Source organism: Geosmithia morbida (genome assembly GCF_012550715.1).
Source record: "Geosmithia morbida isolate 1262 chromosome Unknown scaffold_9, whole genome shotgun sequence".
NCBI lineage: Eukaryota > Fungi > Ascomycota > Sordariomycetes > Hypocreales > Bionectriaceae > Geosmithia > Geosmithia morbida.
Window position 1 is genome coordinate 608,715 of NW_023336196.1, and position 24,310 is coordinate 633,024.

The 24,310-nt window shown below is 56.3% G+C and overlaps 9 protein-coding genes across 9 annotated transcripts; 6 read left to right on the forward strand and 3 right to left on the reverse strand.

The window, feature by feature from the left end:
• Positions 1-173: 173 nt before the first annotated feature.
• GMORB2_7704 (Niemann-Pick C1 protein) lies at positions 174-4,077 on the forward strand (the record flags this gene model as incomplete). Its single annotated transcript, XM_035469669.1, has 2 exons — positions 174-440; positions 529-4,077. 2 exons carry the CDS (start codon positions 174-176, stop codon positions 4,075-4,077), a joined length of 3,816 nt encoding a protein of 1,271 aa, XP_035320763.1.
• Positions 4,078-4,435: 358 nt separating this feature from the next.
• GMORB2_7705 (GPI mannosyltransferase 2) lies at positions 4,436-5,846 on the reverse strand (the record flags this gene model as incomplete). The annotated part of the gene is made up of 2 exons (XM_035469670.1): positions 4,436-4,844; positions 4,930-5,846. 2 exons carry the CDS (start codon positions 5,844-5,846, stop codon positions 4,436-4,438), a joined length of 1,326 nt encoding a protein of 441 aa, XP_035320764.1.
• Positions 5,847-6,311: 465 nt separating this feature from the next.
• GMORB2_7706 (putative esterase) lies at positions 6,312-7,163 on the forward strand (the record flags this gene model as incomplete). The annotated part of the gene is made up of 1 exon (XM_035469671.1): positions 6,312-7,163. One exon carries the CDS (start codon positions 6,312-6,314, stop codon positions 7,161-7,163), a length of 852 nt encoding a protein of 283 aa, XP_035320765.1.
• Positions 7,164-7,243: 80 nt separating this feature from the next.
• On the reverse strand, positions 7,244-8,692 carry GMORB2_7707 (L-galactonate dehydratase; the record flags this gene model as incomplete). The annotated part of the gene is made up of 2 exons (XM_035469672.1): positions 7,244-8,440; positions 8,537-8,692. The coding sequence occupies 2 exons, from the start codon at positions 8,690-8,692 to the stop codon at positions 7,244-7,246; spliced, it is 1,353 nt and encodes a 450-aa protein (XP_035320766.1).
• A 2,058-nt stretch (positions 8,693-10,750) lies between these two features.
• GMORB2_7708 (uncharacterized protein) lies at positions 10,751-11,716 on the forward strand (the record flags this gene model as incomplete). The annotated part of the gene is made up of 4 exons (XM_035469673.1): positions 10,751-10,812; positions 10,878-10,949; positions 11,041-11,164; positions 11,447-11,716. The coding sequence occupies 4 exons, from the start codon at positions 10,751-10,753 to the stop codon at positions 11,714-11,716; spliced, it is 528 nt and encodes a 175-aa protein (XP_035320767.1).
• A 4,581-nt stretch (positions 11,717-16,297) lies between these two features.
• On the forward strand, positions 16,298-18,782 carry GMORB2_7709 (uncharacterized protein; the record flags this gene model as incomplete). Its single annotated transcript, XM_035469674.1, has 3 exons — positions 16,298-17,118; positions 17,317-18,220; positions 18,753-18,782. 3 exons carry the CDS (start codon positions 16,298-16,300, stop codon positions 18,780-18,782), a joined length of 1,755 nt encoding a protein of 584 aa, XP_035320768.1.
• Positions 18,783-18,935: 153 nt separating this feature from the next.
• On the forward strand, positions 18,936-20,381 carry GMORB2_7710 (DNA excision repair protein ERCC-1; the record flags this gene model as incomplete). The annotated part of the gene is made up of 1 exon (XM_035469675.1): positions 18,936-20,381. One exon carries the CDS (start codon positions 18,936-18,938, stop codon positions 20,379-20,381), a length of 1,446 nt encoding a protein of 481 aa, XP_035320769.1.
• Positions 20,382-21,731: 1,350 nt separating this feature from the next.
• On the forward strand, positions 21,732-23,249 carry GMORB2_7711 (mannosyl-oligosaccharide alpha-1,2-mannosidase; the record flags this gene model as incomplete). The annotated part of the gene is made up of 1 exon (XM_035469676.1): positions 21,732-23,249. One exon carries the CDS (start codon positions 21,732-21,734, stop codon positions 23,247-23,249), a length of 1,518 nt encoding a protein of 505 aa, XP_035320770.1.
• A 375-nt stretch (positions 23,250-23,624) lies between these two features.
• GMORB2_7712 (uncharacterized protein) lies at positions 23,625-23,912 on the reverse strand (the record flags this gene model as incomplete). Its single annotated transcript, XM_035469677.1, has 1 exon — positions 23,625-23,912. One exon carries the CDS (start codon positions 23,910-23,912, stop codon positions 23,625-23,627), a length of 288 nt encoding a protein of 95 aa, XP_035320771.1.
• Positions 23,913-24,310: the final 398 nt, after the last annotated feature.

The window sequence follows — 24,310 nt, forward strand, 5'->3', positions numbered from 1 at the left end:
TTGATGCCGTACGGGGGCCTGACACTATTCGCAAACACCCGTTCTTTTTCTCATCGAAACATCAACTTTGCTTCGACCTGACCGCATATTTTCGGTCATTATCCATCGAGGACTGACTTAGCCGGTCTGACCTACGAGCTTGTCGCTGCGCTACGGCCGCATCATCTAAAGTCATGCGTCATCGAGCCGTAGCTTGGCTGACCGGAGCCACGATGCTGGTGCTGGCATCAGCAGCCGACTCGACACCGTATACCCCCAAGCATGAGCCCGGTCGCTGCGCCTTCCGAGGCCAATGTGGAAAGGCCAGTCTTTTTGGCAAAGAACTGCCTTGTGTCGACAATGACCTCGCCGAGGATCCCGAAGAGGAGCTCCGAAAAGAGCTTGTTGACCTCTGTGGCAGCAAGTGGGAGACTGGCCCTGTATGCTGCACTCTAGACCAGGTAGGCAATTTCTCTTCCGATTGTTTCTTTTTCTTCTCAACCTCAGTTTTGATGGGCCGACGCTGACTTGCCCTGACCCCCCTCCCAGGTGAAAGCACTCAAGTCCGAACTCGGAACCCCCAACACCCTTATCGGATCGTGTCCAGCCTGCAAGGACAACTTTTTCAACACATTCTGCACGTTTACCTGCTCGCCCGACCAATCTACCTTCATCAATGTCACCGACTCGACAGAAAAGAGCGGCAAGCAACTCGTCGCGGAGGTTGATCAGCTTATTTCCGAAAAATATGGGTCGGGATTCTACAACAGTTGCAAGGAAGTCAAGTTTGGAGGAGCCAACAGCAAGGCCATGGACCTTATCGGTGGCGGTGCCACCAACTATCATGAGCTCCTGAAATTCCTGGGCGACAAGAAGCCGCTTGTCGGGTCGCCCTTCCAGATCAACTTCCCGGCCAACTATTCGGACGAGAACATGCACCCGGTAGACATGACGCCTAAGAAGTGCAACGATGAGGACCCTGACTATCGTTGCGTTTGCGTCGATTGTCCCGATGTGTGTCCCGAGCTTCCTGTCGTCAAAGATGCGAGCTCGTGCCATGTCGGCGCTCTCCCCTGTCTCTCATTCGCCTCCATCTTCACCTACTCAGTTCTCTTATTCTCATTCATCTCTCTTGCCTTCGGCCGCAGCGCATGGAAGCGCTACGCACGCGACCGGGTGGAGCGGACCAGGCTTCTTCATGAGTCCTCGCACAGTGACGACGAGGACGAGGGTGGTCCGGTGCAGACTGAGGCTATGCGTGATCGTCCCACGAAGCGCTATAGCCTCAATGACCAGTGCGACAAAGCTTTCGGTAAACTTGGTCATACGGCTGCCCGCTTTCCAGCAATTACTATAAGCGTCTCCCTAGTTTTGGTCGCTATCCTCAGTGCCGGCTGGATCAGATTCGACCTGGAACAGGATCCTGCTCGTCTCTGGGTCAGCCCGACCTCTGAGGCAGCCAAGGAGAAGGCCTACTTTGATTCCAACTTCGGCCCCTTTTACCGTGCCGAGAAAATCTTCCTCGTCAACGACACACAGCCTTCTGGACCCGGACCAGTTCTCAGCTACGAGACCTTGAAGTGGTGGATGGACGTTGAGAAAAGTATCGAGCGGCTGGAAAGCCCTGTTTTTGGCGAGCAGCTGCAGGATGTCTGCTTCAAGCCAGTGGACAATGCTTGCGTCGTTCAGTCTGCAACAGCCTACTGGTACGCGAAGGGTGGTCTAGACCCCAACTACTGGAAGGAAGACCTCCGGGACTGCGCAAAGACCCCCGTCGACTGCCGGCCTGCCTTTGGCCAACCGATTGACCCCGCCATGGTCCTCGGAGGCTACGGTGACGATGTTACTGACGCGAAAGCTCTCACTGTCACCTGGGTTGTGAAGAACGCAAAGGAGGGTACCAGTGCCCTGGCTCGTGCGGTCGATTGGGAGAATGCTCTCCGTGACCGGCTTCTGGAAGTCCAGCAGGAGGCTACAGAGCGTGGTCTGCGCCTTTCTTTCAACACTGAGATCAGCCTGGAGCAGGAACTCAACAAGTCGACAAACACGGATGCCAAGATTATCGTCATCAGCTACATCGTCATGTTTGTCTACGCCTGCATGGCATTGGGAACCCCTCTCAAGCACGTATTCAGGAACCCGGCTGTACTCCTTGTCGAGTCTAAGGTCACACTGGGTCTAGTCGGTATACTCATCGTCCTCATGTCGATCGCTGCGTCGATCGGATTTTTCTCGTGGGTCGGTCTAAAGGCAACGCTCATCATTGTGGAGGTGATTCCCTTCATCGTTCTCGCTGTCGGTGTCGACAACATCTTCCTCATTGTCCACGAGCTCGACAGAGTCAATGCCAGCTGCCCTGACCAGATGGTTGAGGAGCGTGTCTCCAAGGCTTTGGGTCGGATGGGACCGTCCATCCTGTTTTCTGCCTTGACCGAGACCGTGGCCTTTTCCGTCGGCGCCGCTGTCGGAATGCCTGCCGTCAGGAACTTTGCCGCCTATGCTGCCGGAGCTGTGTTTGTCAATGCCATCCTCCAGATGACCATGTTCATTTCCTTCCTGTCTCTGAACCAGATGCGAGTTGAAGACCACCGATGCGAGCTTTGGCCGTGGTGGCAGATTAAGAAAGCGCGCATCCATCTCGACGATGCCAACGGGTACGTTGGTGGAAGGGTCGATGTCCAGGAGGAGAGCTACCTCCAAATTTTCATCAAGAATACGTACGCACCGGCGCTTTTGACGAAGAAGGTCAAGACGGCTGTCTTTGCTGTCTTCCTAGGCCTCTTTGCCGCCGCCATCGCACTCCTTCCCGGTATTGAGCTGGGCCTTGACCAGCGTGTTGCCATTCCCGATGGCTCCTACCTGATCCCCTACTTCAACGACCTCTACGACTACCTCGAGATTGGCCCTCCCGTCTATTTTGTGACGAGAGGAGTGGATGCGTCAAAGCGGGAGGCGCAACAGGAACTCTGCTCCAGGTTCACATCGTGCGACTCTTTCTCCCTTACAAATACGCTCGAGCTCGAGAGGCAGCGCCCGGATGTCTCGTTCATCGCATCTCCGACTGCTAGCTGGATCGACGACTTCTTCATGTGGCTGAACCCGATTTACGACCAGTGCTGCACGGAGGAGGGAGCTACTTGTTTCGCTGGCCGGAACCCCCCCTGGAACACTACTCTCTACGGAATGCCCGAGGATGAGGAGTTCATCCACTACCTTCAACTGTTCCTCACGGCGGCGACGGATGATGTGTGCCCGCTCGGTGGACAAGCTCCGTACGGAGATGCCGTGGTGCTCTCCGAAGACTACCAAAAGGTGAAGGCGACCAATTTCCGGACGGCTCATACGCCGCTGAGGAGTCAGAAGGACTTTATCGACGCTTACTCCACCGCGCGTCGTATCGCATCAGAGATCAGCGACAGCACTGGTGCCGACGTCTTCCCGTACAGCATCTTCTACATCTTTTTCGACCAGTATCTGGACATTGTTGGCCTCACGGCCGGACTGCTGTGCGGAGTGGTCGGCATCATCTTCGTGGTGGCGTCGGTCCTCCTCGGATCCGTCATGACCTCAGCCGTGGTGACGGTGACGGTCATCATGAGTGTCGTGGATATCATGGGCGCCATGTCGGTGTTTGGGGTGTCGCTCAATGCCGTATCCCTGGTCAACCTCATCATCTGCGTGGGCATCTCGGTCGAGTTCTGCGCCCACATCGCTCGCGCGTACATGTTCCCTTCGCGGACGGTGATGCAGAGCAACAACAATGGATTCCGTGGCCGCGACGCCCGGGCCTGGACTGCCCTGGTCAACGTCGGAGGGTCCGTATTCTCGGGCATCACGGTGACCAAACTCCTCGGCGTTTGTGTACTGGCCTTCACGCGGTCCAAGATCTTTGAGATCTACTACTTCCGCGTGTGGCTGGCGCTAGTCATCTTTGCTGCCATCCACGCTCTCATCTTCCTTCCTGTGGCGCTGAGCGTTGCCGGAGGCCAGGGATACATCGACCCTGAGAGCGAGGGCACGGCGGCGCAAGACCTGACGGACCGGAGGTGGCGTGCGCTCAGGATGAATGATCATGACGACTCGGACTATGAAGATTAACGGTAGTCGGGAACTGTGCGCTAGGGTGATGCCGCTCTATGGCGGCAGTTGTAACCTTTGTTTTCTATGACCAGACAGCATTTGGGGGATTTTCGTTTTCGAGTTTGACATTGGGTATTGACTGGGATTTCACAGGTTGGCGAAATTGAGTGGGACTGGTTCTTTTGTCACCAAGGGAACATGACAGCATTGCTTTTCCTTGTATGCTCGGGAATATCTGGTGTACATGTGCTGCAGTGTTGCTACTAGTATCTACATGTATAATAATCTACCTCGCCGTGGAGGCCTTGTTGATCCGACTAATCAACACTTTTTTTCTCTTCTCTTCTTCACAGTTTTTTGTACAATGCCTCCCCCCCTAAGCCGGCGGCAGAAACGATGCAAACAGACAAGCCTGAATACCAGCATACATGACAAAGAAGATGACGACGCCAGAGCCGAAGCTGCCATCGCCACTGTTACCACGCTGGCTGAGGACCCAGGCAGCAATCCACCAGTACCAGACGACGTACCCCGACGACAGCCTATTGACGATCTGCACGTGGTAGTTCGTAATGGCCAGCAGGGCGACGAAGGCCTGGGTGCCTGCCAGCGCACGCACGAAAAGTCTCCGCTGGGCGTCACCGGCAGCAGGGACGAGGGGCAGGACCCATCTCGGGTTCTGGGAAACCTGGAGTCCCGAGACGATGAGGAGGGCCAGCACGGGGGAGGCGAGGACGAAGAGGGGGATCTGATTCGAGGTCCAGTAGCGAAGAAAGCCGACGTTCCTTTTGAGACGTCAGCATATGCGGCGATGTAGAGAAGAGAAAAGGGAAGGTTGAGGTGGAGAGAGAAGAGGAAGAGACGGCGTACCAGTAGTACTCCTGGACAAAGCCGTATATACTAGGTACAGTCTTTGCGCACCAGGGGCGGAGGGGCCGGGCGTCGACGGCGTCAGAGCAGTACCGCACCCACGCGGCAAGCTGGGGTGCTGCACCGCCCGCTGCGACACAGAGACCACCGATGATGGGACCTATGAGGGCCCCGACAGCAGGCAGGCTGGGTCTGCCGAGAAGGACTGCAGCGCAACGCAGCGCCTCGACGGCAAACAGCAGGCCGCTGCCGAGTCCGTTGCTGCGAAACACGGTGGCCAGGCCAAACAGGGCGCCCGCACCGACGATGTAGGCCCCGCGCGTGACGCCCCCCTTGCTGTACGCCGTGGCAAAGGCCCAGTTTCCTAGGAATGTGAGGCACGAGTAGGTGCTCTCCGCGTAAGGCGCGGACAGGAACAATCCCGCCGGGGAGATGACGTGCAGCGCCGCCGCGACTAGGGCGAGGCGTCTATTGCGCGACACGACGACGGTGAAGTGGTACAGTGCCAGGACTCCGATGAGATGGGAGACATTGGCCACGAGGATGGCGACGAGAGGTTCCCATCCTGCTGCGACGGCCCGCTCTGAAGACGAGGAGGAGGAGGAAGAGGTTGGAGGTGTCAGGAAGAATGATACCAGACCGGAGAGACCGTGGCCAAAGGCCCATTCCTGCTCGTACACCTTACCCCCGCCGGCGGAGGCGTGGATGAAGTACAGGGCATCCCAACGGGTGAGACGGTGGGAGAGTGAGATGGGCGAGGGCGCTGAGGAGGAGTAGAGGCGCGTCAGGAAGAGGGAGGTAGATGTGTCGTAGTCGGGAGCTACGGATGAGAATAGAGCTATAGAGAAGAGAAAGACCTTCCAGCTTGCGAATAGAGCTGTGAGCGAGCGTATTGGACTCTGTATGTCGAGGATCATTGTGAAGGTGGAGGAGGAGGACGTGGTGGCGGTGATGTTGATTGGATTGAAGACTTGAAGGGGAGGGGGGGGGGGGGGGGATGTGTTGTGTGTGGGTCGTGGTTCGCCGTGGGTTCAATTGATTTGCACGTGGCTGAACGGATGTCACGGTTGAGTCAAGACGGATATCTGTTCCGGTAGACCTCGAGCTGTGTACCTGGAGTGAATTGTCTATGAATTAATTTATGTAGTGCGTGGTCGCATCATCGATCCTCCGCATGACCTGCGTGCGTTCCGTGATGCGACCCTTTCAGTGTGGGTTGGTGTTTTGACTCATGAGCCCTGAACAGCTCCTGGTGAGATCTAAACCTGCCGTCTCCACCATCACAACCACAACCACAACCCGTCGAGCAGGAGAGAATAAGAGAGAGGGGAAGGGAAAGAATTCCCGGAAGATGATGACATCTCTCTCGGAAAAGGGCCATCATGGAGTCACCATTCCCCGCACCCATCGTCATCCCTCCTAAGCAAGATGGCCCCCATACATCGACAATCATCTTCCTCCACGGCCGCGGTCAGACAGCAGCCCTCTTCCACGCTCCCTTCCTCTGCGACACCCCCATCCCGGACCATCCCGCCGCGTCTCCGTCGCTGCGCGAGGCCCTCCCCACTACCAAGTTCGTCTTTCCAACCGCTCCGCTCTCCCGTGCAAGCAAGTATCGCCGATCCGTGATCCGGCAGTGGTACGACGGCAGCGGGGATTGGGAGCCCGAGGCGCTGGGTGGCATGCACGGAAGCGTAGAGCACGTGCACTCCCTCGTCCGTGCCGAGGTGTCCATCCTCAACGGGGATGCTTCCCGGGTGGTGCTGGGAGGCTACAGCCAGGGATGTGCCATGGCGCTGACGAGCTTGCTGCTATGGGGGGGTGCATCTCTGGGAGGAGCGGTCGGGCTTTCGGGGTTCATCCCGCTGAACGCGTGCATGACGAGCATCCTCGACGACGAGGGCGGTGACGGTAGCGATGATGTCGTGTTTGCATCCGATTCTGATGACGGCAATGGAGATGACCCGCTGAGGCAGGCTGTCCGGGCTCTGAGGGAGGAGGCAGAGTTGCCGGAGTCGGAGTCTCCGCTTAGTTTTCTGCGTACGCCGGTCTTCATCGGCCATGGGACGGAGGACTGCACGGTCGATGTCTACCATGCACGCATGTCGGCTGCGCTGCTGGAGAAGATGGGTCTCGCTGTGCGACTGAGCGTGTACGAGGGGCTGGGACACGGATACTCATCTATCGAGCTAGGCGACATGGTGTCGTTTCTCAAACAGTCGCGGTGTGTCTGACGTGTGTTGTTTTTGAAATAAAAATTTTAAAAAGAAAATTATATCCATCCAACTATAGTCTGCATATCTTACATGCGGGCTCAAACCTGGTCACCCGTGAGGATGGGTTTCGCCTCGTCGGTTGTCCACCAGCTCACACCCTCCTTCCCGGGATAGGTGTAGCGATCCATGCTATCCGGCTTCATCTCAACGCTGTAACCGGGCTCCGTGGGCGTCTGGTAGTAGCCGTCTCTGATGACGGACGGATGCAGGAAGTGTTCGTGCAGGTGGTCCACGTACTCGAGGAGAGACTTCTTCCCGCTGACGACGACATAGTCGATGGTGCTGAGATGCTGCGTGTACTCTGGCAGGCCGACGCCACCGGAGTGCGGCACGACGGGGACGCCAAACTTCTTGGCGATGAGCAGGACGGCGAGCACCTCGTTCACGCCGCCGAGGCGGCAGGCGTCGATCTGGCAGAAGTCGATGGCGCCGGAGACGATGAGCTGCTTGAAGACGACGCGGTTCTGGCACATCTCGCCGGTGGCCACGCCGATGCCGTAGGGCCGGAGGGCGTCGCGCACGGCCTTGTGGCCGAGGATGTCGTCGGGCGACGTGGGCTCCTCGATGAACCAGGGCTTGAAGTCGCGCAGCTGGGTCATGTACTCGACGGCCTCGGGGACGGACCAGACCTGGTTCGCGTCGACCATGAGGACGTTGCCCCTATCGTAGCCGATGACGTCGCGGGCGATGGTCAGCCGGCGCCGGTCCTCGGCCACGCTGCCCCCGACCTTGAGCTTGAAGTGGCGGTAGCCCTGGGCCAGGGTCTCGCGCAGCAGGGAGCGCATCCTATCCTCCCCGTAGCCCAGCCAGCCGGCGCTGGTGGTGTAGGCCGGCACGGCCCTGCTGTCCAGGGCGTCCTGGATGCGCGCCGGCTTGGTGGGTTCCTGCTCGCGCAGCAGGGCGACGGCCTCTTCCGGCGTGATGGCGTCGGTGATGTAGCGGAAGTCGATGCAGCGCACCAGCTCCTCGGGCGTCATGTCGGCCACGATACGCCAGACCGGCTTGCCCAGCACCTTGGCCCACAGGTCCCACACGGCGTTGACCACGGCCCCGAGCGCCAGGTGGATCACGCCCTTCTCCGGCCCGATCCACCGCAGCTGGCTGTCATTGACGAGGTGGCGCCACGTCTTGCCCCAGTCCGCCACGAGGGATGACAGGGTGCGACCCTTCAGACGTCCGGCTACGTGAACTATGGCGTCACATACGATGTCGTTGCCACGGCCGATGGTGAATGTCTAAAAAATTTTTTTAAAAAAAATCATCACGTTAAAAAGAAAAGAAAAAAGGTTAACGGGAGGGGGGGAGAGGATAGCGGGGACGACTTGGAATACCATTCCGTGACCGGTGTAGTCCGAGTCAGTCTTGAGGATGCAGTAGGCGGATGAGTAGTCGCCTGCTGCGTTCATGGCATCGGACCCTGTCTTGTCCAGGGATGTGGGGAAGCGAACATCTCGAGTGATGAAGTCTGTGATTGTGATTTCAGTCATGATGAAAGGGGGGGTAGATGGAGCGAGATGGAGAGAGATGGACAAGGAGAAGAGGAGGGAGGAGAAGAGGGAGATGATGAAGAAAAGAAGAAGGGGAAGATGTAAGAGGAATAATAAAGAAGCAAGAGAGAACCAAAAAAAAAAAAAAAAACACCTCGTGGTCTTTATCATCCCGACTCAACCGGGTATTCAAACCGAACGGACCTGGCCAGAGGTGGATCCCGAGATCGGTGGGCGGGCCGGATATTCTGACGCCATGGTTGGTGGAGAAACTGGTGAGGGGGTGACGGGAGTTCATGATTAAAAACCCGTCGGCTCGGAGGGTTTTTTTTTCGGGGTTGGGGTTGGGGTTGGGGTTGGGTTGGTCTTGTCTCTTTTGGCTGTGATATTATCTACTATCAGATTACAGCTTGTCTGTATTGTTCTTCCAAACTCGATGATCTAGGCCAAACAACCGGTGCAGTTTCGGGAATACCAATACAGGAACAACCCCGCGATGCCCCTCCCCCCGCTTGCCCGGTGGTTGCTGTCCCGCAACGCTGGACTGGGTGAGGTGAGGCTTCCTCTGGGGTTAGGGTCTGTGAAAGACCGGGAACTTGATGTCAGATCGGCAGCATCTAGAAGAAGAGGCAAGGGATCACGGGCTGCTGTTGCTATCCTCTCGATCAAGAATATAGGAGTACAAACTCTCGTAATGCAACTACAAGGATAAAGTGTTGGTGTGGCCGTCATCTCCTAAACACGCATCTGTTGATGGCTATACTTCATACTTCACGTGCAAGAGCTTTTGAGTTGAAATGTAGGGTAAAGGTTGTGTGTGTTTTGACGCACTCGTATGACTGTGGTGAAGTCAAGATGTGTTCTGCTTACTTGTTCCATCTTGATAAAGAGGAAGTAAACCTACTGTGGCAATGACGGAAAAGAGTCATTGTTAGCCTTTGAAGATGGACATGATGACCGCCAATCATTCCCATCTCATCGAATGGGAGCGTCACACTTGACGGGTAGAGTTAATATACGGGAGAGTAGGCAGGTAAGATCAGAGAAAGAGAGAGAGAGAGAGAGGCTTTGACAGAGATGAACCATGTACTCTATACTCTATACTCTACCATGGTAAATGCTTCCCATCATGATTAAACATTACCCGGAAGAACCATATGGTTTGAGGGTGGTCCAGATACCGTGAAACAGGTATACAGGTATATAAACCAACCCCCCCCCCCGGTGCTAAGACTAGGATTCTCCTCCCTCCACCTCCCTTCCCTCCTACAACCTCCCTTCTGGGAGGAGGGAGGTCGCAGGGGTCTCATGTATTCTAGACACCCCGGTAAACAGCCGCCGGGGTATGGGATCTCATAGGAGTCCCGCATGGAATAGGTGGTCGACTTGCCCGAAGTTTGCATCCGGGCCCAAGTCCCACGGAACGCTGACCGAGCGGAGAGGCAGGGTGAGACCGAGACGTCGATCAGACCCGAGGCCTAGGTCTGCATCGGCCCTCGTCATCCCCCATCTGCACCTCTCTCCATCGAGAGGCCTCCGCCCATCCGTCCGACCTCGGGTCCAGCAAGGGAGTGCTCCATGGTCCGTCAGATCAGACCACCCATCACCTCAATGTTGGATGTGAGACATGTCGTACATGTGAAATCTCACCCTCTCCCTCGCGCCGACTCACACGAACCTGTTGCCGTCCTGCCAAGCTCCCGCAACATGCTCAACACTGCCATGGCTCATGCTGTTGAAACATGACGGCGGCGGCAGTGACACCGGGGGGGGTTGGGGCCGGCTGCAGCCTCAAAAGGTGGTCCAGATCGTCTCCTTCTCCAGATTCCCTCCGCGAGGCTGACCCGGTGGTGGGCCGGTGGGCGTGGGTGGCATCACGCTTGCCGCCACTGCAAACCGTGATAGCTCGCGGTCGGTCTTCTTCCACTCACTCTAAAAAACCCGAGTCTCGCTCGGAAACGGTACCGGTTCCACCTGCCTTGGATGGGTTGAAGTCATGCAACGCCGAGATAGACCTCGAATCTCGGCCTCTGCTCCTTCAGGAACCAAAAAAAAGGTATGGCCAGAGGCTGGGCTTCCGTCGTCAAAAGGTCTACGACGATCTCGAGGGAAGGGACGAGGTCCGATCTCTGATCAGAAATCACCCCATTCGGGAGATTGACAATCCCCTGCTGGACGCGGGCAGCCAGACCCCGCAGGTCAAGGCGGCCATTGTCCTACCCGCCCCCATCATCTGCGGCAAGGTAGACGGCCCGGTGTATGAGACCAGCATCTAGATGCCGTCGCTCGCCCGCATCACCCTAGATAGGGGTCACAGGGTGAGAGTGGGGGCCGGCGAGAGCCGCTAGGGTCACGTCCTCGAAGCAGACGCTGCGCGCACCTTCACCAGAACTGGCAGAGGCTACGGCTGCCGGTAGGGACGACGCGTCGCCATGGAACGACGACGGCCTCTACCTTGCGAGCACTGGCGACGTACTAAGCCAAAATCTCAGTCTTCCTGTGCCATCCGAGCCTATCGTGGACTGATGCGAGCGTGACTTTCTCCCCCCCCCCCCCCTCTCTTTTCACCACCTAGAGCTTGGCCCACCTCTCCGACTTGGTCGTCGAGGCCGCTTCGGTCAAGGGCCTCATCGAGAGAACCGACATCTAGGTGCCGTCAAAGGAGGAGGAATCCGCCAAGGGTACTTCCCAGCGGGCCCGTCTTCTTCGGCTCTAACGCCAGAGGTATCGCCAGCCGAGCAAAGGAACTCCTAGTTGGAAGAAGACGGAGCACGGTATAGAAAAGGAGATCTCGTCGGGAAGGCAGGTTTGAGGCGGAAGTGTGGACTGAACCAAAGACTGGGAGAGTGGAGATGTCACATGCACCGCGTTGGTCTGACGGCAATGTGCAACGATGACTACGACAATGACGACGATGACGACGACGACGACGACGACGACGACGACGAAGCCGAAGACGAAGACGACGAAGACGAAGACGAAGATCAAGACCAGGACGATGACGAAGCTACTGGGTGTACGTAGTATACCCAGTCAAACTCGAGCTCTCAAAAGGGCATACCCAGCAATGTTTTTACCTAGATGGATAGGCGGTGTTTACATAGCACGACAAACGTGCTTCACGGGTCCGGTTCACATGAGGGCAATATTATGCATGCATCTGGAGGGATGGGAGAGAAGTGGTAGGGGACGGGAGGGGAGGATGGGCAGGGCAGTGAGGGCGTCCTACCAAGACTTGAACTCTACGGCTCCTTCAAGGGGCTGTGGACCGAATACGACAGCTGAGCCCCCTCACTGCAGGTCGCATCAGATGGGAGCTTTGGGAGTTTGGGGAACGGAAACGTTGTCTTGTATACGGATGTCTGTCCATGTTGATGAGGAGTCTTGAATAAATCCCTCCCCCCCCCCCCCAATGATGGTAGAATGACGAGCACAAGGTGATGACATTTGACAAGATAACAAGATAAACCGAATGGTTGGCGTATGGGAGAAGAGCAAGGGATTTCTTGTTCGGCATTTACGTGGTAGGACACACGGTGTTCTGAGTATTTATTATATAAACGTACACGTAATTTCCTTCATACGAGAAAGGATCTTTCCCTCTCAAAAGAGCCTGTCTGTTCTCCCCTCACAGGATGAGAAGTCTTCCCCTCCCCCCCTCTCTTCCCTTCCACAACACACGGAATTACCAGCAGCATCTAATAATAATCCGCACAAGCCATCTAATCGGTACGGAATAATCTGTCCCTACCGGCGACGGGAGACGGACGGGAACTACGAGACTACGGGTACATTACGAACCACCAACATGCGAGACCGCCCACACACGACAGCGGAGGGGGGGAAGGGGGGCGGGGGGGGGCGGCCGCCGATCTCCTGTGAGGTCCATCTTGTCTTGACGTAGTCCCTTCTTGACTCCATGGTCATCTTCTGTCTGGCTCGTATATATGTCGATAATCTCCCTCTCCCTCTCTCTCTAACACGAAAGCGGCAAGTAACAGCATGCATGACTGGGTGCGAGTGTGAGAGTGTGTGAGTGTGTGAGTGTGTGAGTGTGTGAGTATGTGAGTATGTATAAATATATGTATACTACAGTATAGTACATATACTGCATATAGTACATATACTATATATAGTACATATACTATATATACTATATACACTACACTCGTGGCGGCACATTACTGTTACTACTGCCGATGCTGGTGCCGGTAACATACGGAAATGTCATTCTGCAAGGGGTTGATGGATGTGAAAGGAGAGGTTAGCAGGCAGGATAGGAGGGGGGATAATGGAAAGACCCGGGGAGGGGCAAGAACGAAGAGAGAGACATTGACGTATGGAAGGGAGAAGACAAGAGGTGAGAATATGGATTGATTGAAATTGATAGAAGGGATAGAAGAAGGGCGATGATACCGTCATCATCGCCAGGGTCTCGGTAGGGGTTTCTGCCAAAGTGAGAGACACAAGAAGAGGTGGGCAAGGTGGTAGTGAGCAGTATTGGGTCTCATCGATAAACCGTCATGGTAACCTGGTTTCTGCCCGCTTCTGTGTGTATTATTTTCATGTTGTCTGTGCGTTGAGAAGGAAGAAAAGAACAGAAAAGAAGGAAAGAGAGAGAGAGAGAGAAACAGTTGGTCGGTGTGGTCGCGCGGCATTTAGCTGAGTAATCAGCTGTCTCAGTGGGTATTTAGCTGCGCTTGGCATAGTGATGATAGACTATAATAGTGCATCCGTCTAGTGGGTAATGCACTAGATAGTAGACACCAGGTAGAGAGAGATCCCCAGCCATGAGAGACGGTCCATGTATGATGGCCCGCGAGGGGGGGGGGGGGGGGGGGGGGGGGGGGCGGAAGGGTATCGCCCTACCCGATCCCCGTCGCCCCGTGGGCTCCATCTTCCAGCAAGTGATCTGTATATCGATATTATATCGTATCATCATTACGAGGGCGAGCAAAGGCTGCCCCCCCCAAACCCTCCTCAACACAAACGGCACCCGGATGAATACTCCGGACGGGTAGGCAAAGCAGGGCGGGGATTGGATTGTCGATCTTGGGATCTCTGAGCTGGTCATGCGCATATGCAACGGGACATTTGATTACTCGCGATCATGACATGTATCGTGACTGATGTATTGTTACTACCGTCACCTACCTCTCGCGCGTGCAGGAGCCAGAGTTTGCTGTCAGATGTGAGAGGGGGTGGTGGGTTTGCTATCCCACCGTCTACAGCTACGACACACTCGGAGCTACGCCCGCAGGTAGCATCGTCAGCGATTGTCGGTATCACTACCAGCAGCATCAGCACTGGAGACGATGCAGGATCCGATACTGCAATGATACAATCTGTAGTCTGTACAGAGCACGGAGTATTACAGGTTAGCAAGCAGAATTTTTTTTTAATTTTTTTTAATTTTTTAATTTTTTTTTTACCTTTGTGGGCCCCTTGGTAGTGGGACGTGGCAAGGGTCACGGATCGCCACGACGGAGGCGTGTGCATGAGCCCGATGACGACGCTTTCTCTGAATGCCACCTCTGGCATCAACACCAGATAGTTTACTAGCTGTCAGCACCGTAGGCAGCAGCGTTGTTCCCAGTCATGACACCGAGAGTCGATACCGAGAGCGTCTACGGCTCGCCGGTAGCAGACTTGGTAGACTGCAATCCGCAATGCTCCGTAAGCGGGGCCTGGTAGTGCGGATAGGCCGACTAGCAGTTATATCAGGCGTGATGCCCTGCATCCCCGTCAAGGGTCGCTCACTCTTCCGTTCTGAATTGGATGAACAATATCTACTCTGCCAGCCCAGCGCGGGCACATGAGGCCATCGACCCTGCAAGGCTCCCCATTCCAGGCCGTAATATCTGACATTCTCTTGTCGGTATAATCTGTACAGATTGCTCCGTAGTCAATATCGGTATCATGATCATCATGATCATCATTGTTACTATGATTGTTATGATCATTACCACTACTACGAGTATTACGAGTATTGCATCTCCATATATGCGCATACTACACGACGTATGCATGTACTCGTACCTGTACAGTATCGATACCATCCATCCACTCCGTACAGGTTATATGGTGATGCCTTCCGATCAGGTGTGCATGGGGAGCAAGCAGTACTCGTGATGCTATCGTATCGATGAATGCTTTCATTTCTAATAACACTACAGCATCGCTCACGCATGTACCTAAAGCATATCGTTGCAGTGGGGGGACACAACGGCCGAGGCGCAGGCGCAGCACGCGTACCGGTATCGTTACCGCGCGAGTACAGGCACTGAACGTCGACAGCAATCACGGTCGCTACTGTTACTCAGCAGTACATGATAATCTGCATACACGATATCATTGTCGTCACTCCGTACTCGTACTCTGTACAGATCACATAGAGCATAGAGCAGAGCCACTCTATGCTGTATTGCATGATAATAATACGGGTAACTGCTGCTGACAGCTTGACGGTCATCATCCGTGGGAACAGGCTAGGATTTCCTGCCCGACGGAGAGACAGGAGACGTGGATGACGTGTTTGTGCAGAAGTCGCGGTGAGGCTTTCCCACAATATCATATCCTCCAAGACTGACGTGAAAATCAGTACGAGCAATACAGATTGTAACCTGTACATGTATCGATACTAATCTGTATACGGAGTACGGAGTACATGCACGACTATACGAGGCGGGGGGGGTACTTGGGTATCTACTCCCAGCACCAGGACAAGCCAGCTGGGAGCCGGAACAGGTACCGGTTCAGCCTGGAAATAAGCAATCTACTACGCTGTGTCATCGCTGACTCTTGGCTCTTGACTCTTGACTCTTGAGGTTTGAGGGCACAGCCTGTCCTGCATCCGTACGCATACTATTATTGCTGTTCGTATCCCGGCATCCATCCATTATTCGCTGCTGCAATATTCCTTCTCCCAACTCCAACTCCGAACACGCTCAGTGCTCAGTCCTACCGTGACTGACGTGAGTAGAAGAGAGAGTCTTCTCTGCACTGCTGCAATCTGGACCCGCTTGCGGTCGATTCGTCCATCGCCTTGCCTTCTCTGGTCCATTTGACACCATTGCTATCATCATACTCTGCATCGTATTTTTTTTTTTAAAAAAAATTATTTATTTATTTATCCTTTTTTTTTTTTGGCTCTTCTTTCTCTCTTACTTCTTCACCCTTTTTATTTTATTTTATTTCATCTGTTTTCTTCTTCTTCTTCTTCTTCTTCTCCTCCTCCTCCTACTCCTTCTTTCATCCTCCTCTCCCTCTTCTCCCATCTCTCTTTTTCCCTCTCTTTGTGTTTCTCCCGCCACCGCCATCACTACAAGTCATCACCCCTCACCACCCACACCATCCACTCATTCATCATTCCATCCATTCTTCCTTCTTCTATATCACCCGTCACCGGAACTATCCGCCACCCCGATTTATGACTAGCAGTACACCCATTCGGAGAGTCGACTGAGCCATCCGTCTCTCTGCGCCCGCCCCGACGTCCCATGGACCGCCGTACTGGGGAGAGGACAGAGACACGCCTCCTCCCTCCGGATTGTCCGATACTGGCCGCATCAGTCTAGGCTCTAGGCCCAGCAAGCCCGACGCCAGATGTCCCGGTCAGCAGCTCCCGCCACGTCGCCCGACGCCGCCGCCGCCGCCGCCGCCATGACGAAGCCCTTGCCTCACAGCCCGCTCACCGTCGGCCCTCGTGATGGCGGCAGCCCTGGCCATCATCAGATGCCCCCACCCCAGCAGGGACAAGACCAGCAAGACGGCCTTGCCTATGGCCTCGATGGATCGCCACCGATACTAGGCCTCACGAGGAGCCATGACCACGACAGAGAAGAAGGGGACAGAAGGCAGCCTCCCCCTCCTACCCTGCCACCAGAGGAATGCCGCGCCCCCGCCGCCGGTCCCAGCCTGCTGCGGCTCTGGCCGTCATCTCAGATCCCTGAGACGTGGCAGAGCATCGAGACATCACCACCGCCGCCGGCTTCGGGCCCAGCAGCGTCGCCCCCCACGCCCCCCACGCCAGCCCCGGCAGACGCCGCCAGCTCGCGCCGTTCCTCTACCGCCACCAGGAGACGCCTGCAGAAGCCGGCCCCGTCCTCCATCGCCTCCTCGTCCAACCGAGCCTCACACGCCACCGGCTCCGCAGCCGCCCCCTCGCCCACGCTGGAATGTGGAGGTGGGCCGGGTGGACCGACGCTAACGTCGACCCAGACAAGGGTCACCCCCGGTGACGTCGGCACCTGCCAGACCCCGGCTCAGCACCACCAGCCCTGCATTCCCGACCTGGGCGATTCAAAATGGAGCCAATACCTCGACTACACTGGGCTCGCCAACAACGACGGCAGCCAGGACCCCCACCATCGCCCTCATCCTCTACCCCTCCGACGTCAGACTTCCTCTGCCTCCTCATCGCACCGGTCGGCGCCCTCACCCAGGTCCGCCGAGACGCCTGCCGCCGTTGCGGACAGCAGCAAGACTCCCCAAGCCGGCCGCCCGAACCACGACTCGGCCATCTCCACACCCCCCTCACCATCTGCCGCCGCCGCCGTAGCCATGGAGAGACCGACGCGGCCGCCGCCCCCACCGCCTCCGCTGCCGGTTCACCACCGGCTCAGGAAGACGCTGTCCAAGCGCGGCTTCCTCTCCCCGTCTCTCAAGATCGGCCAGCTTGACGGGTCTGCCCCCCGAAGGAGGGAGATCCGCGTCATCAAGAAGAGAGCTAGCATCGAGCTCATAGCCGAGCAGTACCAGGCCGTCCTCGAGTCGAGAGACCGGAAAGAAGAGGAGGCAGCCGCCGCCGCCGGTGGTGATCTGGAGTACCCTGACGGCAGTCGGCCTACAATGACCGCAGACGGGCAGCAGAGGGGGCAGGACAGTACCACGCAAGAGAGCGGTCTTGCACTCGAGCGTCTGAAACCCACATGCTTCGACGCCGCCCAGGACACGCCGCCCCAGGACGGACAGGAAGTCGTCTTTGACCTGCCCATCCACGCCCCCGACGAGCCCGACCTGTCGCCGGCCTCGGACGGCACCTTCGTGGCCTTTGAAGAGGACGCCATATACTTCAAGCCCATCTCCTTCTCCACCACACTAGAGCCCTCTCCGTCGCCCGAGCGGCAGAGCTTCGAGGATGACAGGCCTCTTCCGCCGACGCCCACGTCCACGACGCACCACCAGCATCGGCAGCAGCAGAGGTCGAGGGCGCAGTCGCAGTCCGACCCGGGGAGCGCTCTGCAGACGTGCATTGCCATGCTGGTCCGGGAACTGACGTCGGCCATGCCGTCGCCGTCGCCGTCGCCGTCGCCGGCACTGCAGATAGGTGCCATGATCGAGGCGTACGAGAGACTGCGCGACCAGACGGAGACGACGGCGTCGTCCGGCTTGAGTGACGTTGAGCAGAGGAACGTCCGCTCCATGTTTGACTGCTGGCTTGCGGCGCTGCACACGATGCACAGGTCTTTTACGCGGAAGAGTGACGAGTCGGAACGTCTTCATCATCAGGAATTGATGCCCGAGGGGGTGGATTAGGTCTTTTCTCTTCTCTTCTCTCTCTCTCTCTCTCTCTCTCTCTCTCTCTCTCTCTCTCTCTCTCTCTCTCTCTTTCTCTCCTTTCTTTTTCTTCTTTCCTTTTCCTCTCTCCCTTTCCTTCTTTTCTCTGTCATTCCTCCTCCTCCTTCTTGTTCAATTTCGGTTCAAATCTCTTTTGTTATTACATCCGAGGAGCAGGCGTCTGGTTTTATAGGTACAAGGCGAATGAAGGGGAATGTACATTTTTACACGTATGGATGAATGATGATTGCATCGGTGCTCTTCTATTTGCTTCAAGGGATTTCGGATATCTTGTTTGAGAAGATTTTTTATTATTATCGTTTTCATTCTGGGAAGAATATATAGTTAATTTTTTTTAAGAAAAAGAAAGGAGCAATACATTGTCTGGTTGACAATAATGTTCTTCGCTCGAAAATCATATATATATATATATATATATTTCAACCTGATAGTGAATGTTATGTAGAAACTCATCCTGTTAATATAGTCTGACCCTGTCTAGAATGGCCTTAGTAAGGCACGAATTACGTAGGTCCCGTTTCTTAGCTACGACCGTGAATCCACCCTTCACCTCTTCACCACCCCCCAAGTCATCACCACACGAGATAATCACCTGTCGAGGTCGACACCTCCCAATAGAGTACACCTCCCAAGTCCACCTCTAGACCGCCACCTCAGAGAAGTCATGGACGAATTCATAGCAGACGACGACCTCCTAGAGGCCATGGCGGCCATCGAACCAACCCTACAACCGGCACCTCCACCGCGCAAAGTCCAACAGCCGACACCGCAACGACTCGACAGGGCACCACCGCCATCACTACCACCACCTCCTCCTGCTCCAAACACATCGTCCACACCCGCATCCACATCCGCATCCGCGTCCGCATCCGCGTCCGCATCCACGGCAGCAGGACCCAAGATAGTTCAACCGACGCCGCAAGCGCTCCCGCAGCGCAGCACGCCGTCCTCGGGCTCGACGATACTGGTATCGCCCCGGCAGCGTGGCAACCCGGTGGTGTCGTCGATCAAGTCGGTACCGTGGGAGTACAGCGACATACCGGCGGACTACGCGATGGGCCTGGGGACGTGCGCCCTGTTCCTCAGCCTGAGGTACCACCGCCTGCACCCGGAGTACATCTACACGCGGATCCGCAACCTGCAGGGGCGGTACAAGCTGCGGATCGTGCTCACCATGGTGGATATTGCCAACCACGAGGACCCGCTGCGCGAGCTCTCGACGGCGTCGCTGGTCAACGGCGTGACGCTGGTGTGCTGCTGGTCGGCCGCCGAGGCGGCGCGCTACCTCGAGCTGTACAAGTCGTACGAGCACGCCGGCTTCGCTGCCATCAGGGGCCAGCAGAGCACGGCGTACACGGATCGGCTGGTCGACTTCGTCACCGTGCCGCGCAGCCTGAACAAGTCCGACGCCGTCGCCATGGTGGCCAACTTTGGCAGCCTGAGGAGCGCTGTCAACGCCGACCCGGAACATCTCGCCCTCATCGGGGGTTGGGGTGGCACAAAGGTCAAGAGGTGGACGGCCGCTGTGAATGAGCCGTTCAGGGTCAGGAAGAAGATAAGGAGGGTAGGTGGTACCCAGGTCGGTGCCGGTGCCGGTGCCGGTGTTGGCCCTCAGGTGTCGTCGACGCCGTCGACACAGCAGCAGCAACAGCAACAGCGTCGTGAAGATGGTGCCTCTCAGGGCGGTGGGACCCATCAGCGGGGGAATGCTCTGAGTCGCTCACAGCCTTCCGCTGCCCCCCGCTCACAAGAAGCCGGTCCGCAACCGAGCCGCTCACGGCCTGCTGCTTCCGGTACACAGCAGAGCACATCCTCAGCGGCACCGAAGGCAGTAGCAGAAACAAGCTCCAGATCGGGACAGCTCCATCTCATGGCCGGCCTGGATGATGGGGACGCTGATGTCGATGAGGAGGCCATGATTGCTGCTGCTATTGAAGAATCGAAAAAGTTGACCCAACGGCAACGGCAGGAGCAGCAGCAGCAGCCACCAAAGTCGTCGTCCAGTTCTTCACATCAGCAGCAAGAGACACGGAGTCAGGAGAAGGGCAAGGATCAACTCAGTGATGGCGTTGCTGCTGCTCTGGAAAGGTTACGACAGGGCGGCGGATGAATATCTAAGGGATAACGCAAAGCCCCGAGAGTCAATGAGCCGATGCCAGGAAACGCATGCCCATTGACCTGTAGGATAAGAAGCCCCTTTCTCACATAACCCCGACCTGCTGCTCAGATGTCGGAATGCTCCTACACGGGGCGGGGCCATCTGTAGGATTTCATCACGCGAGAACGATGCTCGCGGATGGACATATTCGGTGTACCGTACGAGCACCTGCCACACACACACGCCGCAGATCATTATCCGCATCGGCATGTCAGACCAGAGTTACGTCGAGGGCTGTAGGGTTTATGGTCGGGGGATCTATCCGAACGTTACTATCTACGGCAAACGAGTATCGTGTCAGAAACAAGGAGGGAGTTCGTTCTCTGCGACTCCTGACACGGATCGTCAGGTACGCCCATTTTTTTTTCTATCGTGTCTGCGACACAAGAACAGGGAATTCCCAACAGCCTTCGGCCCGTCCCAGTCGATAGGAAGCAAATCAACATGGACAAGATTGAAACAGACGCACACACAGCCCCAGTCCACCGCGGGTCTCTCGAACCTCATGGGGGCGAGCGGAGGGACCCCGATATTGTACATGTACAAGTAGTCTGGGTCTTCCCTGCCTTTTCATGCACGGGGATCCTCGGCTTCTGAAGACTTGGCCACACAAGGGTGTCGGGTCTTCTCACATATTGATACTCGTACATCCATTAACACCATGGGGAAGTAAACTGGGCAAAACTGGCCATTGCGAGCCAGGGTCTTGGGCGCAGATGGACGTCGGCTAGCGATCGGAATGAGTGGGAAGCACGGCCAACCCGCATCAGATCAGCCGAGGGGCAGTGGAACAGGATGCCACCATGGGACAACCGGAACCAACATGGAGTCCCAACTACGGCACCCCGTCTACAGGTACAGGCTTCGGTGGAAAACAAGGACGAGGAACGTTGCAATTGACTCGTACGATCTGCCGTCCCGATCCACCTTCCTATTCGAGACAGTGTCTCTGCGACGACACGCCACGCGCCTCTCTCTCCCTTGCCCTTTCGTGAGCTTGTTTACTCTTGTCGTGTGTCGCGGGGAGGGTTCCGACGGAGGGGGCAGGGGAGGGGTGAGAGGGAGATGATCCTCACCTTTCTGATCGGCACATGCACATGGGGGACCCTTTTGTGATGAGAGAGACATGGGGTGATGAGAGAGACATGGGGCATCATCACGTTGTACTCTTTGTTCGTCTACCGTTCCCACTATGTAAAAAGGGACTGTCCTCCTCCCTCCGTTCCCTTGGTCTTTCTACAGAATCCTCCGTCGCTGCTCAGGGGAGCTGTTTCCGTCGTATCAGTACCGCCGCACGAAACAATGCGTTCTCTACGCCAACTAGGCATCCTATCAGGTCTCGCGGCCGTCAGCCACGAAGCGCCAAACCCGACATCTCACAAGAGAGCCGAGGCCATAAAGGAGACGTACCGCGACTCGTGGAAGGTCTACTACGAGAACGCCTTCCCCAACGACACGCTGATGCCGCTGAACAACACCTTCCTCAACGACCGGAATAGGTGGGGCGTCACGGCCATCGACGCGCTCACGACGGCCATTGTGCTCGAGGACGAGGAGAGCGTCAACCAGATACTCGACTTCGTGCCGACCATTGACTTCACGACGACGGCGGAGCCGGGAGACATTTCGCTGTTCGAGACCAACATCCGGTTCTTCGGCGGGCTCCTGTCGGCCTACGACCTGCTCTCGGAGCCCCGGTACGCCAAGCTGGTCCGGGACGGGAGTCACGTCGGGGCGTGCCTCGACCAGGCCAGGTCCCTCGCCGACAGCCTCAAGTTCGCCTTCGACACGCCCACCGGCATCCCCGACCCGGTCGTGCGGCTCAACCCGGACCGGAGGCGCAGCGGGGCGACGGTCAACAACGTCGCCGAGGCGGGCACGCTCATCCTCGAGTGGACCCGCCTCAGCGACCTCACCGGCGACAGGCAGTACGCCGACCTGGCCAGGCGCGCAGAGTCGTACCTGATCAGCCCGAAGCCGGCGAGCGCGGAGCCCTGGCCCGGGCTGACGGGCACCTTTGTCAGCATCGCCAACGGCAGCTTCACCAGCGACGGCGGCGGCTGGGGCGGCTACACCGACAGCTTCTTCGAGTACCTCATCAAGATGTACCTGTACGACCCGGACGACTTCTCCCCCTACAAGGACAGGTGGGTGGCGGCGGCCGAGTCGACCATGGAGCACCTCGCGTCGCACCCGAGATCCCGGAACGACCTCACCTTCCTGGCAGACTACGAGGGTCAGGTGACGATCTCCCGGTCGACTCACCTGGCAAGCTTCGCCGGCGGCAACTTCATCCTGGGCGGCATCCTCCTCGACGAGCAGAGATACATCGACTTCGGCCTCGCCGTGGCGGAATCGTACTTTGAGACGTACCGCTCCACGGCCACGGGCATCGGCCCGGAGGCCTTTGCCTGGACGTCCGACGAGACGGCCCACCGCGATGGCGACGTCGACGTCGACGCCGACGCCGGCTTCTGGGCCACGTCGCCCTCGTACATCCTGCGTCCCGAGACGGTCGAGTCCCTGTACTACTCGTACCGCGTCACCGGCGACCCCAAGTACCAGGACATGGCGTGGGAGGCGTACCGCAGCATCGACGCCGCTACCGGGCTCCGGTCAGGAGCCCACGCCGGCCTGCAGAACGTCACCGTCCAGGACGGCGGCTACGTCGATAAGATGGAGAGCTTCTGGCTCGCAGAGACGCTCAAGTACCTCTTCCTCACCTTTGACGTGGACTCGGAGGATCTACAAGTCCGAGGGGATGGGGGGAATAAGTGGGTGTACAATACCGAGGCTCATCCCGTCAAGATTAGGCATTAGTTCATGTGTGCTTCTCAAGAGATGGAGGGAGGTGGGTACTTTTTCCTTCTTCTCTCTCTTTTTTTTCTCATGCTTTTCTGATGCTTTCTTTACTGGAGAGTCGCATGTCTCATTGTCGATAACAATCTTTTTTTTATCATCAGTATATTTATTCACCGTCATGGTTTCCATGCCCATGTCCCCATCTCCAAGCCGTCTCCCATTCCCTCTCTTCTTCTTCTTCTTTCCCCCAAGACACTTCGTCTCATTCTCCATTTTCAATAAAAATTTCAATAAAAATATGGAATGTTGAAATGATACCTTCTCTCTACCCCCCCTCCCCCAAAAAAAAAAATTTTTTTTGGGGTTAAAATAAAAGATAAAATAAAAAACCTTTTACGCACCCCCATCTCTCTTAGCATACTCCTCCTCCATCCTCTCCTCGTACACCGCGTCGGCCTCTAACTCCTCAGCCGTCTTTTCCCGCGTGATTCCAGCACCAGTGTTGGTACCTGCGCCTGAGCCTGCGCCTGAGCCTGCGCCTGAGCCTGATCTTGTACTTGGGCCTGTACCTGTGCCTGAGACTGTTGCCTCATCATGGGAGCGAGTCGGGGCAGCGTCCGTCACTGTGGTGGCCGACTTGGCTTCGTCGGATGTCGGGGCCTTGAAAGCGGGGAGACCCATAGTAAGATGTTGCGATCTTTGCCGTCTGATTGTGCGTTGAATACAGGTTGAAAGGGACTTGGTCTTTTTTTTTTCCGTTTGGGTTTTCTTTTTTTTGAAATCTGTTTTTTTGTGCTATGTTGAGAAACCTGGAGAGAGATATATTATAGTCTCGGATTCTTAATGTAATGAAAGAAATCATGATTGTAGAGTGAAATCATTGATGCGCGGACCGGGGGCTCTTATTAAAGATGAGAGTGGCAAAATGTAACTACGTCACTGCGGCTAGTGCTAGTGCCATGTACAGCCACAATTGGAGTCACAACCAGGAGCAGTGATGGGACGTCAAAGTCCTTGATTTAATCTACATCATGATTATTCTCGAGGTGTATGAAGCAAGACTGAGTCTGAGGGACCCT